Consider the following 17,988-nt stretch of genomic DNA (forward strand, 5'->3'; position numbering starts at 1 on the left):
CAATGATTGCACAATCTGTCAGATAACTTATACAGCCTGCAAGGCCAGAACAGTACAAAAGGGAGATGGGAGATGGGGCTGCAATATCTTCAGTTTATAAGTTTGTATTTTTGCTTAAATCTCACAAATTCCCAACCAATAATGGTAGTAGTGTACAATGGAACCCCATCGTGTAACATTGCATACAGAAAAAACTCGTAAGGTGAAATTGAGTTGTCAAAGTTCAGATACACACTTTCCATTAATAAAATTAATAACTTGTTCAACTGCCAGATCAAGTGCAGCAGTTACAGCTGCCAGATTTTGCAGGAATTCTTCTGCAGTTGGTTTGTCACCATCAATGATATCAGTAACAGCTTTTACAAACATTGCAGGAACTTTCAAAAGGTCAGAAACATAAGCAATAGCTGCTCCCTGGAGAAAAAGTTGAAACGGTGAGTTAAGCCTATATTTAACAAATGAAGGATGAGAACTACTACTGGTTATTCAGTACTGTGCAATTTAAGTAGGCATTTATTTGATGAAACAAGGTGTTATTAGTGAATGTGTGGATTCATGCCATTCCCCATAGATTAGCTGAAACTAATAAGTTCTAGAAATTAACCCAAATAATCAGGTTACCTCCATATCTTTAACTGTGGCATCGTTTGCAATGATTGACGATTCATCCTGCTGTGTCATATCTAAAGAGTCACCAGTAGACAATTTACCCACCTGAAATATGGACAAATATTGATTGATGTTCAAGTTTTGAACAATTCATCTAAACAAAAGAACTGCACACAATAACATAATGAAGCAAATCAAAGTATTTTTTCATGTGTTCAAACTATAAATGGAACATCAACTTGTTTGAGTAGGATCTTTATCTTGTGTGAAAGTGAGTTACTATTATTATTATTATTATTATCTAATTTAAAGCTGGTTATTCACTTGCAAAGTTATCAATGCCAAGCCAGCAATACATTTGTAACCTCCTCATACACCAATATATAAGAAAAAAACTATTCCATTCAGTTCACTTAATAGGGTATGAGTCCAAACTCAAAACTATGCCAAGATTGTATTGCCTGGCCTCAAAAGAACAAACATAAAGGTAATAAGTAATAACAGCAGGAGATAAATATATTAATGACCTGACAAAAGTAAAGGCCAACAACCTGAAAGCTTAACAATTTTTCTTACATTGTCATAAAATGTTTTCTCCATTCATCTATGATTTATTGTTGATAGTGTATTAGTGTGTGAGGCTGACTGATAGCAAAAGTAAATTAAACATGTAAAGCTAAAGGGAACAAACTTCACGAAATGCATGGGCAGTTCTTGAAACCAGGTAATCTGGTTAACAAAGGGCACCTAATTCTGAATTTCCAATGGCAAAACATTGTGATATTGAGGTATTTGGGTTGGCAATGTGAATTTTGAATAACTGTAATGAAGTGTTTTGTTTTCAGTAGGAGCATATACATTTTAGCAAATAGCACTCACCTTTAGATTAAGCTCCTTTACAAGGTTGGGTGCTTCAAAGGTTTTACGTACACCAACTCCATACAAATCAAAAACCTGCAAAAGACATTACACATGTATATTGATGTTGGTGGCAAAACTTCTACCTCACCATATGCAAGCATGAAGGCTTATTAAAAAGTTCAGTAGATTCTTAACTGGGCCAATTGAAAAATTTAAAAGAAAGCCAACATTAATGATATTGACAGGTCAACCACCTTACTCTTTCTGTCATTTTTCTTTGATGGTTAAATGAGAAACTAGAGCAATATGAGGTATCAGGTACGTCATGATGAAATTGTCATAATTCTTTTTCTTAGATAAAATAAATTATAGAAAGAAAAGAAGAGACACATGTAAAAAGAACAAAGTATCCTACATAGATAGAACAACCCCAAACTAGAGAAATAACACCACACTTACAGGTATGGGTATTCTTCTGTCATGAAAAGCACAATCTGATACAATGAAAACATCACCAATACTAGCTCCTTTGGCCTGAAAGCATCCAGTAATGAACACTAATTAGACAAATATGTTCGTGCACATACAAATCCATTTATCTGTGACTGCACCATAATATTTTTAGCTACATACATAATCATTGTGAGATTCAATTCACTATAAAGAGTTACTATTTATTGCATGTACACCAAGGGTGGAAAGTAGAACAACTGCACAGGCAGGTAAAACATAATTTTGTCATCAACAGATCAGATCACAATCATATAGTCAGTCAATCCACTTAAAGTAGTCATACATTTTAGTTCAATCCATTTCTTGATTACAAAACAATTTGTATATAAAATTATAAGACATAAAATCAATGGTCATTATTGATTACAAATAATGCTTTAGTTTAATTGGTTTTGATCACTTTCGTTTTAAGTTAATTACAAACATTTTTAGAAGAATATAAAAAGCACTATTTAACATGGATTACAGGGTCAATATTTTTTTCTTTGAAATGCTTATTCAAAAGAGTTATATCAACTCCAACACCAGTGATAAAAAAGGGAAACATTGTATCAGATCATTACAATTCAATTATTGCAAAAGGAATGGGATTACAATTTCACAGGAAGGAGGACCAACGCTAGCTAAACTAGGAAGAGATCAACAAATAACACAACATACAGACATTTTGGAGTAGAAAACTAGAAAACCAGCAACTCTAACTATACGGCTTGGGGGAAGACAGTGCCTACCTTGAAGCCACCAGCAGTGCCTGCATTGATGATCAAGTCTGGTTGTAATGCTTGAATAGCAGCATACGTTACAAGAGCAGATGATATCGTGCCTACACTATCAACCCCTGAAAGAAATGGATCAGGAATCGGCAAATGAAAAATAGAAGTGAAAACAAAACATGCCACTTTATTTCGTTATGTTCCTTGAAGATGTGTAGTGGGGGCATGTTATTATAGTTATGCTAACAGACATCCGAACTACTGCCCATGTAACACAATCAGGAAACAAAGTCCAGGCTTGACAAAAATCGGCAGAAATCCTGTTTTTATGTTTGTTCCTAAATGTTTGGATTGGGATAGCATCACAGCAACATTCATTATTCCCTTCTCTTCCAAACAATCAATACATCAAAAACCTAATTAAGAAGTGAAATATAAGAACCAAATTGAAAGGACAAACATGCTTACCCAAAGTTGGATCTTTTCCAGGCCAAATCAAGCTTATATTAAGATCTTTGTATGTCCCCTGATAACGAACCCAAGGAACCCCTCGCGGAAACCTGTACCATTGTGCATAGACACCTTAATAAAAGTAAATATGTGAAAAGTAAAGGTCCACTTTAACTTAAACTCCCTCCAAAAAAATTCTAAGATTCTGCGCAAGACTAAAAATTAATTTGTAAGCAGCATGGCATATCATGCATACAGTATTTCATTTCCAGTGAGGTTAGCCGGAAAAAAAAAGTGTGTGTATGATGAACTAATTAGTGTAAGTGATCTTAAAACCTATTAAAACAAAAACAGAGAGAGAGAGAGAGAGAGAGAGAGAGAGAGAGAGGGAGAGGGAGAGTGACGAACGGAGAGTGAGGGTCCTCGGTGAGCTGAAATCTGTTGACAATGGGAAGTGCCTCCGTCTGCATAGCTGTCATTCATTCCATACTAACATTAACATTAACACAATCAAATAAAAAAAGACAACATAAGAATCCTAAGGTACCAACGACGATGACGATGTTAGAAATGGGTCGTCGGTTCTGAGGTTTAGGTTGGGCAGCCATGGCTTGTTCTTCTGATTGTTCCCCAAGCGCAGCCATGACTATTTGTTGCAGATTCTTATGCTTTTTATGACTTTTCCTCTTCTATCTTTATTTATATAAAATAAGGACTAAATAACTATTTTGTCCCTTAAAGTTAAAGTTTGTAGCGCTAACAAATGAAAGATAAAAAAAGGTGAGACAAATGTGTTATTGGTACAATAATATAATCAGAAATTTCTATATGTCTTATAAGTTGTTGGTATATGTATGTTGTTATTGACGTGAACTAATTAGATTTTATATTTTATAGATATATTTGTTAGTAAATTTAAATATATCAACTTATTTGTAAATTTCTAAGTCTTATAAATTGTTGGTATATGTATGTTGTTATTGACGTGAATTAATTAGATTTTATATTTTATAAATATATTTGTTAGTAAATTTAAATATATCAACTTATTTGTTAATAACTTTAAAGTTAAATTATTTATTTGGCCTATAGTGTTTTATGATTGATATTTTTAATTTTTATAATTTAAAAGTGATATTTTTAGTCTTTATTATTTATATTGTAATTTTTTTTTAGTTTATATAATTTAAAAATAATTTTTTAATTCTTATAATTTTTAATTCTATTTTAGTTCATATAATTTAAAAGTGATTTTTTTTAGTTCTCATAATATGTATTTTAATTATTTTTTAATTTTTATTAAAAAGTATAAAAATAATTAATTATAAATTATTAATTATTTTTTATTATAAATTATCTTGTGATAAATTAATTAAAAATTATTTATTAATATTTTATATTTAATTATAATGGATAATATTATAAATTATCTTGAATTAAAATATAAAAATAATATATTTAAATTATAAAAATTAAAAGAAAATTAAAATATAAATTAAAAGAGTAAAAAAAACCAAACTTTAATTCATATGTGCAGGCATGAGTATGAATCTCATAACTTAAACTAAAAAATGGTCAATTAAATAGCTGACTGACAAGATTGTGGATGGACTAATTTTCCTATTCCCTAGTAGATTGTGAGAAAATATTGCACAAGCAGCTACCAGTCACGCGCAAAGAAACAAAAGTAGATAAGTCTACTTGTGCTGGGTTTTATGGTGAAAAGGATTATTACTGCTTATAGCGGTTGTACGCTCTCAGTTCTCAAATCAGACCGCAACTGCACAGTCTTTTCATGCTCTCATGTTCAATTATTTCTGCACCCTTCCCCACATGCTCATACAATTCTAAACTCTTAGTAGCTTCCTACTAAGATGTATAATTGTTGGATGATTTTTTTATTGCCCCCCTCTCATCCCAATCTGAATCTGTCCATGGATACTGGTGAAACCAACAGACAGACCAAGATTTATCCCATAATAGATGGCCTGTAATTCTGCATTCAAAATAATATTAACACCACAATACCCTGGAAATCCTGTGCACCAGTCACCAATGGAGTTTCTGATGATGCCTCCAACTCCTGATCGACCAGGATTACCAAGAGAGATGATGTAATTTTTTTTGTCTTAATTTTCTAATTCATACAGAAAAAAATAAAAAATTTTGACTATCGAATTCTCAACCGAGTGATAAGTAAATCCTAATGGTTCAAAGCTTGCCTCTAATTGACTCTTGTGTATGATATAAATCATTTTCAATGAAAACTTTTTATAGTAATACCATGATTAAAAAAAAAAGACACTTGTTTTTAAGCGGAATAAACACGTGGTTCTACATTTTGGATAAATATAAACACATTAAGCAATTTGAAAGTATTTAATAAATACATTTGAATTTTGACAAAATTTCGATTGAATTTACTTTTCTGACTACGTGAACTTATTATTTATCCTTAATTTTTAACAAAATGTATTTATCAATAAATTTGACAAAATCTATAAATAAAACCAATGATTGGAAATATATTTTTTTGGGGAGGGTAAGATTAAAGATCCATAAAGTATGTCGTGAAACAAAAATTCTGTATATACTGTAACCACAATAAGTGGATCTTAAACTAGAGCTACCATCTGGTAACATAGGAAACTTGTCAGGTTAAGGCATTTCGCAGCTCTCCCCGTTGAAATATATTCTTCTAGGATAAGGTGAAATTGGGTTGTCAAAGTTCAGATATGCACTTTCCATTAATAAAATTAATAACTTGTTCGACCGCCAGACCAAGTTCAACAGTTAGAGCTGCCAAATTCTGCAGGAATTCTTCTACAATTGCTTTGTCATCATCAACGTTATTAGTCACGGCTTTTATAAAAATTGCAGGAACTTTCAGTAGGTCGGCAACATAAGCAATAGCAGCTCCCTGGAGAAAAAGTTGAAACGGGGGAGTTAAGTTCCACAAAGGAAACATGAGAACAACTACTAGTTATTCAGTCCTCTGCAATTTAAATGGGGATTTTGTTTCATGATACAAGATGTTACTTGTGAATATGTGGATTCATTCCATTCCCAATAGATGAGCGGAATGTCCCAAGGTATAACACAAATAATCAGGTTACCTCCATATCTATAACTGTGGCATCATTTGCAATTATTAATGATCCATCCTGCTGTGTCATGTCTAAAGAGTCACCAGTAGACAATTTAGCCACCTGAAATATGCATACTTGACTTTGAAATGTAAAATGGATTATGGAACATAACCTCGTTTCAGAGTAGAATCTTTATGTTGTGAGAATGTGAGCTACTACTACTACTATCATTATTATCGAGGTTAAAGCTATCTATTTACTAGCTAGATTATCAATGCCAAGGCAGCAATACATTGGCAACCTCCTCATACACCAACGCTAATGTAAGAAAAACCAGTTCCATTCAATTCCCTCTAAATTGGGTATAAGTCCAAACTCAAGCTATACCAAGATCTGCCTCAAAATAACACACGTAAGTAAAGGTATTAATGACCTGAACAAAGTAAAAAGCCAACAACTTGGCGGAAGCTTAACAATTTTTCTTACATTGGCATAAAATGGTTTGTTTTCTTCATTCATTTATGATTTACTATTGATAGCATATGAGACTGACAAGTGAAAATGACTTGAACTTATAACTCTCCATTGTATAAGCAGAAATGTTTATCCGTTAAGGCATATCAATTCATAAACTAGTCTACAAATACAATATGCACATTATTATATGTTGGCTTCAAATTTAATCCTTGAAGTCACCATATATGCATATGATGTCAGTATGAAAAACTAATCCGAAATGAACTCCTAGTCAAAATCAATGTCAAACCAAGAGAATCATAGAAACAGGAAAGATAATTTTTGTGCTCAAAGGCACAAACTTCACAAACATGGGCAATTCTTCAATCCAGGTAATCTGGTTACCAAATGGCACATAATTCAGATGGCAAAATATATTGTAATATCAAGGGAATTGGGTTGGCAATATGAATTTTGAACAAGACTAACTGTTATGAAGAGTTTTGTTTTCTGCAGAAGCATATACATTTTATCAAATAGTACTCACCTTTAGATTAAGCTCCTTTACAAGTTTGGGTGTTTCAAAGGCTTTACGAAGACCCACTCCATACAGATCAAAAATCTGCAAGACATCACATATTGATGTTGACGGCAAAACTTCTACCTTAGTACATAGCAAGCATGAAAAAAAAAGGTTAAAAAAATAAATGTGAAGGTTTATTAAAAAATTAATTTGAAAATGAAAGCAAGTATCTATTTAGCATTCATCTCACAAACGAAATATCTCAACAGAAGTTTTGAAATTTATAATCCACAAGTATGGACCAAAAAATATTGAAATATATTACTGCAAGTCCCTATGCAAGTAGTTTCTTAATAAGATTCTAAACTGGGCTAATAGCAAAATTTAAAAGAAAAATACTATTTAATCCGCTTGATTAATTAGCCAACACATTAGAAGTCTTCAAAACCCAACTTGACATACTTATAGAATACAGGTCAACCACCTTACTCTTACTCTTGTTTTTCTTGATTGTCGAAAGAGACAATAACGCATGATGAGGTATATGATGCTGAAATCATTATAATTCTTTTCCTAGGTAAAATTATATTACTGGAAGGAAAAAAAAGATGCATGTCAAAAAGAAGGACAAAGTATCCCACATAAGATAGAACAAAAGCCAAAACTAGAGAAAGGATATATTTTCTTACCCTCTTTCCCACTTCTCCCCTATCACATACATAATAAGAGAACACCACCACTACCAAAAGATTATTCCATTCATTGCAGTCTTAAATATAAACTTGCCATAGTCAACTACACTTTAAGTCAAGTAGAGAAGAGTGCAAAAGACAAAACAATCAAGAACTACCAAGAGGAATAACACTTACAGGTATAGGTATTCTTCTGTCATGAAAAGCACATTCCGATACAACAAAAATATCACCAATACTAGCTCCTTTGGCCTGAAAGCATTCAACAATGAACACTACTTAGAAAAAAATGTTCATGAATATGCGAAAGCATATAGCTGCATCATAATATTTTTTGCTACATACATAATCATCATAAGATTTTAATTTACTTTAAAGAGTTACTATTTGATACATGTTAACCAATGGTGGAAAGTAGAACAACTTTAGATGCTGGTAAAACTTAAGCTTGTCATCAACAGACCAAAGTCAAGTTGTCAATCCACTTAAAATAGTCATACATTTTAGTTCAATCCATTTCTTGATTACAAAAATATATAAAAATATAAGACATAAAATCAATGACCATTAATTATTGATTACAAATAATGCTTTAGATTAATTGGTTTTGATCACTTTTGTTGGAAGTTCATTTATTATAGATTTTTTATAGAAGAATATAAGGAACATTATTTAACATAGATTGCGGTGTCAAGATTTTATTTTCTTTGAAATGTTTATTTAAAACGCATAGGACAATAGTTACACATGAAAGGGGATCAAAACTAGCTAAACTAGGAAAAGATCTAAAAAAGGCAACATATAGGCATTTTGGAACAAAAAACTAGAATTGCTTGGGACAAGACAGTGCCCACCTTGAAGCCACCAGCGGTGCCTGCATTGATGATCAAGTCTGGTTGTAATGCTAGAATAGCAGCATATGTTGCAAGAGCAGATGGTATCGTGCCTATACTATCAACCCCTGAAAGAAATCGACCAGGACTAATCAAATGAAAACTAACAACACTTTCCTTCATGTTCCTTGAAGACGTGTAGTAGGGGCATGATATAGTTATTCTAACACATATTCGAACTAACACACATATACAACAAAACAAAGAAAGTCTAAGCTTGATAAAGCTCAGCAAAAACCCTGTTTTTTTATATTTGGCCGTAACAATTTTGATTGAGATAGCAATATTCATTTTCCCCCGCTCATCTAATTTCTTCCAAACAATCAATACATCATAAATATAATTAAGAACGCAATCCATTGCAATTTTGCCATACGCTTGTGAAGAATAAAAAACGAATTTAACAAGTGATAGTAGCTTTAAAAGCTACCTATAACTTTTTGAGTAGTTAGAATTAGAAGTGGTGAAGTAAGCATCAAAATGAAAAGAACAAATATACATCTTACCCAAAGTTGGATCATTCCCAGTCCAAATCAAGTTTATATTGAGATCTTTGAATGTCCCATGATAATGGACCCAAGGAGCCCCTTGCGGAAATCTACACCATTGTGCATAGATAGACACTTCAATCAATGTAAATACATGAAAAGCAAAGGTCCATTTTCCTTCAACACCTCCATAAAATAAATAAATAGATAATTAATTAAAACAGGTTAATTATGTTTTATCAACCCTTTAAATTTTGAATCACTTATTTTAATCGTTGCTACTAAAAGATGAAAATAAAAATTTCAAAAACATAAGAAAAATAAAAATGAAATTTTTAAAATTTAATGTAATAAAATATATTTAACCAAATAAAAATAAAAAGAAAGGAAAAAGTGTGTGATTAACTAATTAGAGTAAGTGATCTTAAACCCAAAGAAAAGAGAGTGAGTGAGACCGACGGGGAGTGAGGGTCCTCAGTGAGCTGGAATCTGTTGACGATGGGAAGTGCCTCCGTCTGCATAGCTGTTATTCATTCCATACTAATATTAACATTGAGTTAAGACGATCACATAAAAAAGTCAACATGATAACATATATAGCATCGTAATTAAGGTACCAACGACGAAGACGATATTAGAAATGGGTCGGTTCTGAGGTTTGGGTTGGGCAGCCATGGTTTCTTCCACTGATTGGTCCTCAAGCGCAGACGATACAATATATTAGCAGAAATTAAGAACAAGTAACTTAATTTACGGATCACACAAAATGATTCTATGATAAAGACCGTAAATAAAACAAAATAAAACCTTTTTTTTTTTCGAGAAATGAACACGTTATTACTGGCTTTTGGATGAAAGCTAAATTACACGTTATTTTCGGTAAGACCAAAGGGACATAAAAATATAATTTTAAGTTTGTGGTGAAGCAATAACTATTCTCAATGTTATCTTAAAAAGGATAAATTATTTTCAACGTTAATGGATTAAGATTAAGGTTGAATTCTTCACTATAGTTTAATTTTTAATAAAATTTTACTTAATTCTCGATTAAACTTTAAATTAATCAAGATCTCTTAATTTTTTGATAAATCAAAAAATTGAGAAAAAAAAACTTCTTAATATATAATTTTAAAAATGATTAAATGAATTTCTTATTTTTAAAATAAGTTTTAATTTATATATATAATTTGGTAATGTGCATTTATTAGTTTTAGTTAGAATACATATAATTAGACTTTAATCTAAAAATATGCCTATATTTATTTTGTTAACTTTACTCTTACTAAGAAAATATGTTAACAAATGCTTTTGGACGCTTATTTTTTTTAGTTCAATTTGATTAATAAGTTATAATTAAAAATTATCTTTTATATATATATATATATATATATATTTTGATGTGTGAAGTAATAATTATTTTTGATATAAAATTTTATAAATTATTAATTTTTTATTTAAAAAAATACAACTTCTTTTTGTATTTTTAGAGTAAAAAATTAACATTGTTAATAAATAAAAAATTATTAATATAACTTTTAAAGAAATAGTTATTATAAAAATCGTGCTAGTGTCTTAATAATATTGATTGATGAAATTGTAATTTATTCTTTTGTTTTTGGATGACTCATGATGGATTGAGAGGTCCCTACTCTCATTTTTTTATGATTAAAAAAACTAATTTCTATCAAACAATTTTATAAACTTTGTGAAATCCCTAATAACGGTTAAAACGAATATTCATTCTCTCATCATTTATTGCTCCTTTATTTATTAAGGAGTATTGAACAAATATTGGTCCTTCTCCATTTCCTACTGTATAATTTTAGTTTAAATTTTTTCTTTAATTTATGATACAACATATCATTACACTACTTTTTTTTCCATCTATTATTTTTTAATAGATATAAATTTTTTTGTTATTACTTTACAATAATTATTGTTTATTGACTAAAAATGTAAAACAATTAATGATATATATTTTGGTAAAAAAATAATATAAGAGGCAATTTGGAAGAGATTTTACGAAATGGATAAATAAATTTCTGAAAAAGATACTATATTTTTAAGGACTAAGGTAGCAAAATATGTTTGACTTACGTTCTTATGAACAAAAGTTAAAAAAAATAGCATTGGCAACATATTTTTTAATGCATCTCTTTTAGCATATTTTTCTATTATTAATTTTTTTTTAAATATATTGATTAAAAATTATTTAAACTGTGAAATTATGACTTCCCAAATGAACCTCGTTAAATAAGCATCACATACTCAAAATTTTATGACTTTGAGTAATTAAATTTTATGACTTTAAATGAATTTTAACCAATAATTGTAAAAAATACATTAGAAAGTTTATTACCAACATATCTCAGGAATGAGTAATAAATTAACACATAGTTGACAATGAATTTGCATGTGTTGTACAAACAAGATACAACTACAATTTTCAATCGACATAAATGTATTACAAGAAAACACACAGGATTCTTCAAAAATGAGGTATATATGTTCAAAACCAAATTAAAGGAGTAGTAGGGCAAGAAACAAGAGGATAAATAAAAGACTGAAACCACAGTAAGTAGCTCTTAAACTGGAGCTACCATTGGGTAACATTGGAAACGTGTCAGGTAAAGGCATTTCGCAGTTCTCCCCATTGAAATATATTCTTCTCGGAAATGCCCATCCATTACTTACTGTGAAAGAATTTGGATCTTTATCCAATAGTATTTCTGTTGTCACAAGACCCACAACACCCTTATCAGAATGCACTAGCTCATTGTTGTAATAGTCTATCCCCCAAAAAAGGGAAACTCCATCTGCCAGAAATTTATTTCTTAATTAATTTGTGTATCAATGTAAGGAATATAGTCTATACATTGTCATGAATATTGGGCTATGTACTTCTGTTATATTCTAAACTAAACAGATACTTATGATGATGGTGACAACAAATCTAATGGTTCAAGTTGTGTAAAAACTTAAATACTTCTTTTGATTAAATATTATTGTTAATTAATGCAGTGTATCATCAATGATAGGAAGTGGTCTACAATAAGAAAGTACCTTGGAGCCCAAGGGTAGGAAGTCTAGTGCTGTTGAAGCTGTAAGTTCTTGCTTTTTGGGTGAAACCAGGATGTTGAACCAGCACGTTCCAGTTTGAGTAGTTTCTGTTGTAATTGTAGTTAGAAACTGTAAGCTTCACCCTCCATTGGTTCATATAGTTGTTCTTGAAATGCCAATGGACTCGAACTGGGCACATGTGGTCGGTGCATTCTATTATTTCATCAATTGTGTTGTCTCCATTAGACCGTGGCAAGGAACTAGGCCTGGTTAGATAAGCACACAAATGAATAAGGTGAGAGAATTATAGTAACGGCGAGCTCACAAATGCAAGCAATTGAAATTGAAATACACCTTATGCAAGATGCTGTACTTTTATCTGCTTCTCTGCATCCACAACTGCAATTACGGCAAGATGTGATGGCAGGGTTGTAAAATGATGAGAGGGAAACACAGCATACCGGTATTGTGTTTGCTATGAAACTGGAGTATGCACATGTTGACTTCCAAGTTCCTGAAATGCAAAATGTTAAACGTGTGCTAAGAACACTAATCATATACTGTCATTTAAATTAAAATCATAGATTCTCATGCTAAGATTGTTTAGTTTTGTAATAATTACTTTCAATTGATTCACAGTGAAAAATCTTTTACATTTATTGTGCATGACTACATGGAAATAAAATCCTTTCTTAATTATTCTATTTGAGGGAAATTGGATTGAGTTTACATGACATAAAAAGTGTAACTTACTGAGAACAGGAACTTGTCTTAGTCCCCCAAAATCTGAGGAGACAGAGAGATCAGTGTCAAGAAGGGGGCTACAAGTGTAACCAGGACCTGGGGCCATCAATGTAAGATTATTAGGAGCTTGTCCAAGTGGGTTGTTATCTCCCACGTTGCGAACTTCAAGTTCAAATGAAGAGAAGGCATTGAAAGGATCAATAGACCAGGCAGAGAGGAGACCACCACGGCAACAATGCTCTGACCTGTTTTGCGAGACATCTAGAGAGAGATCAACTATGGTGGGATCTTTCTTGCATGAATGTGGCATCTGAGAACCACTGTAAGATGAACAATTCCCTCTATCAGTTGCTATGGCACCACTCATTGACCATATCACTTCATTGTTAGCCCACGTCCATCCTAGTTTCCACCCGGGTTTCTCTACATGCCGATATTGATAGTAGTTTTCAAGGGTCACCCTTGCCTGCACAAAACATTCAATCTAGATTATTCTTAATATATATTTTTGTCCTTTCAGTGTATAATTTCTCAAGCTCCCGGGGAACTTTCATAAATAACTCTCAAGCTACTAAATATGTGATTCAAAAATCAAAATGAGGTTTCAGAGTGTGATTCTACTTACCAGATATCCATTATCTGTAGTACGTTCGAGGATGTCAAAAGTTACGGAAATGTTTCCATTAGGATCCAACGGGTCATAGCAATCTGCAAAGAAGGTTGAGAACGAAAAAAATGAGCAAAGGAGAAAAGATGGAAGAAGAAAAAAAAAAGCAGCAGATAAAGGAGAAGTGCATTCATTGCCTGATAAAGTGCAGAGAGCAAGTAAGAGTATTATCGAATTCAGCGTAGGAGAATATACGCGATGAACATTCAGAACCATTTTTTCCGTTGACAATGGGTAGGTTTGGGTGCCTTTTTATTTAATTAGTTGTGTATCAATCTAGAGAAACCCGTAATCTGTTGCTTCTTATTATAGTACTCGGATCAAACAAGGGGTCATTGGAAATATCAGCTACCTATTATGACTAGACAAATCCTGAATTTGGCCAGTATTATAGGAACCCTTCAAAGATTCCACTCTAATGCTTGCCGAGTTACAAATTACAAATAAATCCTCTTGACCAAAACTTGCTAATGCACCAGACTTGGTGAAATGTTTTTCTTGACCTGTCATTACTTATTGAGACAGCTTTATGCATTGTTGTTCCTACCTCTAGTTACCACTGAAACCATGCACAAGGTCGCCAAAAGTAATCTTAACATGGTTGGAATTAAGCCTAACACTTTTCATTTCAAAATGAACTTTTGAAGATCTCACATTAATTAATCAGTAATATGATCAAATTAGATTATGTAAGTAAAGGATAACTTTCTAATTTTATAAGATTAAATTAGATCTTAAATTACGTTTTAAGATGAACTTTTTATTAACAGAGAAAAAATTAGTCTTATTATTCAATGCCTATTATTCGGCTGAATTGCTTTCAAAAAAAAAAAAAAATCCCCCGAACCCCTCCCCCATCCCCCCATCCAAAGCAAATGAAAAAAATATTTCTCTAACTTCTATTAAGTTACAAAATTCATTTTAAAAATATAAGTAAAAGATATAAATTAATTATAAAATATTATTTAAGAAATTATTATAATCTGAACCTAACATAAAAAAATCTTGTGTGGACGTAGTGCCATGCAAATTATGATCTCTTCGATTTTTTCATTAATTATTTTCTAAAATTAAATTAAATTTCAATTTTGAATTTATCTAAAAATTAATTTTTTGTGCGACCGTTATTTTACTAAGTCTTCCTTATCAGAAAGTGATCGGGTTTGAATGCGGGGTTAGAGGACTTTGTATAATGTTAAAAAGTTATTTGAAAAACTCTTCAACATGGATTAAAAGAAGTCTTGCATGTGCAAGACAGGTCTAAAAGTTTTTTTAAACCATTGGATATATTATTTTTTTATTAAAGATTAAGATTTTTTTCATTTTTCTCCTTTTATCATTTTGTCCCTCTCTCCCCATCTCTCACTCTCTCCCACCCGTTGCGATTCCGATCACCTTCGCCATTGTATCTCCGACGAGATTTTTCACTCCACTCTCTTTCTCTGTCACAATGCAAAACTCACCCACCGTTATCGCTGCTCCGCCACCGCTCCCCCTCCCCCTCCCTCCGCCGCCAGGTAGTGGTGGGACACTTCCGACGCGACGGAGGGCTCGCCGGAGGAGGGTTCCCGGTGGCGATGAAGGTATAGATTAGTGCCAGGATGGTGACGACGGCGAGGAGTGCGAGCAGGAATTCGGGCGGGGAGAGATCTACGGTGCTTGGAGGTCCAGCGAACGGTGGCGGCGACGGGAAGGGGAGGACAGTGATTTGGAAGATGGAGTTGGGAGCTCTGACGAAGGGTGGCAGCAGTGGGAAGGGGATGACGTTTATTTGGCCGGCAGGGCTCCACGGCGGAGGGAAGGGGAGCGGTGGCGGAGCAACGAAGACGTTGGGTGAGTTTTGCATTGTGACAGACAAAGAGAATGGAGGGATGGTGGGGTCGACGGTCGGAAATCTAGTCGAAGATACGACAAAGGAGATCAGAATCAAATGGGTGGGAGGGAGGGAGGGAGGGAGGGAGAGATGGGGACAAAGGGATAAAATGGTAAAAGGACAGAAACAAGAAAAAGAAAAATAGAAAAAAGATGAAAAAAATCTTAGCCTTTTGATTAAAAAAAATATCAAATGAGTAAAAAATTTTTTTGACATGTCTTACACATTGGCCTTGCATACTAGAATCCGCCCTATATGACCCTTAATTGGATTTATCATCATTAAATCTTGTCAATTTTGTTACCCTAATTAATATTGGGAAGAATCTATTAAATTATGGAAACTTGTGCGCATCACACACAAATAAATCCTTAACAATAGTTTGAGTTTCATATGTCTCAAGTTTAGTTCATGATTTCAAAGATCAAATTGTAGTTTTTGTGTAAGGCAACAACAATTTCAAGAACTTAATAGCTAACAGACATCACATTGAAGTGATTGAACCCTATGTTCCATAATTGATTGTTCTTACTTTTGTTGGTCACATATGACAAATCGTTTTCAGACGTGTCGGCCAAAACTTTTGTAGGAGGCAGAAATGCATCTTTTACGAACCCAATGCCTAACTCCGTTGCTAATTGCAAACAAATTGAGCAGTGAACCTATGCGAATAAGGTATGTGAACTCTAAACTCTTAGATCCTATTGTTTCTACAACAAAGAAAAGGAGATTTGGGACTCCATGACCCTAAGTACACAATCAAAGATGTTGGAAGGCAAAGGTTCATTATAAAAAAAAATTACTGTTAGGAGATGATATAGAAGAAGGACATTATGGTCCAAATCAATGAATATCACAAGCAATTAGAGGATCTTAAGCTAGAAAATATTTTCCTCTCGAACAAGTTCATGTATGAGTTGTGATCAGGACTCTATGCAATGTGAATATAAATCCCTTAGTTTAATTCATACTAACCTAGGAGATTTAAAACAAACTATGACAAAAGAAGGAGATTTTTTTTCATAACCTTATAATGATTTTTCTATTTTTAAATACAAAGGTTTATTTAATTAGACATAAGAATGAAGTCATTGATCGATATGTTACTTTCATATAATGATGAAAAGTGGAAAATCGATTGAATAACAAGATTAAAAAGATTAGATCAGTAGGGATGATGAGTACATTCTATTTAATTTCACCATAAATAGCAAAATTCCTCTCTTCAAACCCTAAGTTTACTAGGAAATTAATGGTTGAGCTTGATATTTTAATTTCCCCTGTTCTGAGGCACGGCTTCTTGCCTTTGTCCACTAGCTGCCGAACCTTCAAAAGACATTAAATATCTAAATGGATTGAGATTGGTCTATTTATCTTTGGATAACTAGATGCGTTTAAATAGAGTAAATGAAGTCTCCAAATCATATCAATTCATCATGAAAACATAAATTATGAGCATACATATTTAATTCTTGCAACGAATTTTATCTTTCTTTTTTATTTCTTATTTCTTATGTTTTGCAAAACATGTTATGACCTCTATAAAAAAAATGACCAAAATCAACTAACAAGGAAAATATATCTGCTACTTTTTGGCAAGCATTTTCATTTTTCAAAACAGAGAAGATGAAGATAAAAACTACCTAGTTCTTTCTGTTGAAAACATATTGTATGATAATGGTATGAACAGGTCCTCATTGAGGACGGCGGCTGCTTCTGTCAAGTCCTTTCTGTTTAGCATATACCCAAAATGAGGTACAAATGTACACTCACTCAGAAACTACTGGATTCCAAAAGATAAAAACATAACTTACAAATTACAATAAAACGCAAAACAATTGTCTTCGGTATAAAAATAATGAGTTTTATGATTAGAAAAAATTATTGTTTGTATGATTTTTAAAATAGTTATAGTTAATAATTTTATCATATATAATAATTTATGATTGGATGATAATCTAAAACTGTTTTATTTTTTTAAGATATAGAACATTTTTTTAACAAGAAATATTTTTTGATTGGACTATAATGAGCCTTTTTCAAAATGAATTGTGATTGTCTAGTGGTCTAGTTATCATCTACACGTACATATTATGTTTCATAAAAGCATATATACCTGGAAATGTTCACCATGCATATAGCTGCAATTTATGATGAGCCAGCGGTACCCAAGTACAACACTACAGAGAAAGCATTGGATTCCAAAAGGATAAGGAAATGTAATTCATATTAAAAACTAAAAGTATATAAAAGAATTCCAAAATTATAAATATGATAGTGAAATTTTGATTGGACGATGATATACTTTTAAAGCAAAGTGTCTAGTGGTCTTGTTAATTAGGATTCAAGTGTGATAT

At 32.1% G+C, this 17,988-nt stretch overlaps 3 protein-coding genes across 15 annotated transcripts; all 3 read right to left on the minus strand.

Annotated features, from left to right (window-relative positions):
• Positions 1-3: 3 nt before the first annotated feature.
• Positions 4-3,833, minus strand: LOC100779419 (5'-methylthioadenosine/S-adenosylhomocysteine nucleosidase 1-like). The gene is given in 8 exon segments (NM_001255578.2): positions 4-414; positions 622-714; positions 1,489-1,563; positions 1,930-2,004; positions 2,715-2,821; positions 3,165-3,256; positions 3,555-3,618; positions 3,694-3,833. Coding segments are annotated over 8 exon segments (801 nt in total). The 5' UTR covers positions 3,791-3,833; the 3' UTR covers positions 4-216.
• Positions 3,834-5,663: 1,830 nt separating this feature from the next.
• LOC100809191 (5'-methylthioadenosine nucleosidase) lies at positions 5,664-10,089 on the minus strand. Of its 13 annotated transcripts, none has more exons than XM_014777177.3 (8): positions 9,905-10,068; positions 9,694-9,810; positions 9,306-9,473; positions 8,761-8,867; positions 8,084-8,158; positions 7,239-7,355; positions 6,263-6,355; positions 5,664-6,066 (listed from the first exon to the last, which is right to left on the minus strand). In XM_014777177.3, exons 1-8 carry the CDS (start codon positions 9,960-9,962, stop codon positions 5,869-5,871), a joined length of 933 nt encoding a protein of 310 aa, XP_014632663.1. In that variant the 5' UTR covers positions 9,963-10,068; the 3' UTR covers positions 5,664-5,868. The 13 variants fall into 13 exon arrangements, with proteins under 13 accessions (XP_014632663.1, XP_014632666.1, XP_014632664.1 ...); XM_014777180.2 differs by having other exon boundaries at positions 9,306-9,397; positions 9,747-9,810; positions 9,905-10,065; XM_014777178.3 differs by having other exon boundaries at positions 7,239-7,313; positions 9,905-10,065.
• Positions 10,090-11,766: 1,677 nt separating this feature from the next.
• On the minus strand, positions 11,767-13,796 carry LOC100809729 (COBRA-like protein 2). The gene is made up of 5 exons (XM_014777112.3): positions 13,717-13,796; positions 13,101-13,557; positions 12,702-12,861; positions 12,351-12,613; positions 11,767-12,103 (listed from the first exon to the last, which is right to left on the minus strand). The coding sequence occupies exons 2-5, from the start codon at positions 13,456-13,458 to the stop codon at positions 11,808-11,810; spliced, it is 1,077 nt and encodes a 358-aa protein (XP_014632598.2). The 5' UTR covers positions 13,459-13,557; positions 13,717-13,796; the 3' UTR covers positions 11,767-11,807.
• Between the last annotated feature and the right edge of the window lie 4,192 nt (positions 13,797-17,988).

Source organism: Glycine max, chromosome 6 (assembly GCF_000004515.6).
Source record: "Glycine max cultivar Williams 82 chromosome 6, Glycine_max_v4.0, whole genome shotgun sequence".
Lineage (NCBI taxonomy): Eukaryota > Viridiplantae > Streptophyta > Magnoliopsida > Fabales > Fabaceae > Glycine > Glycine max.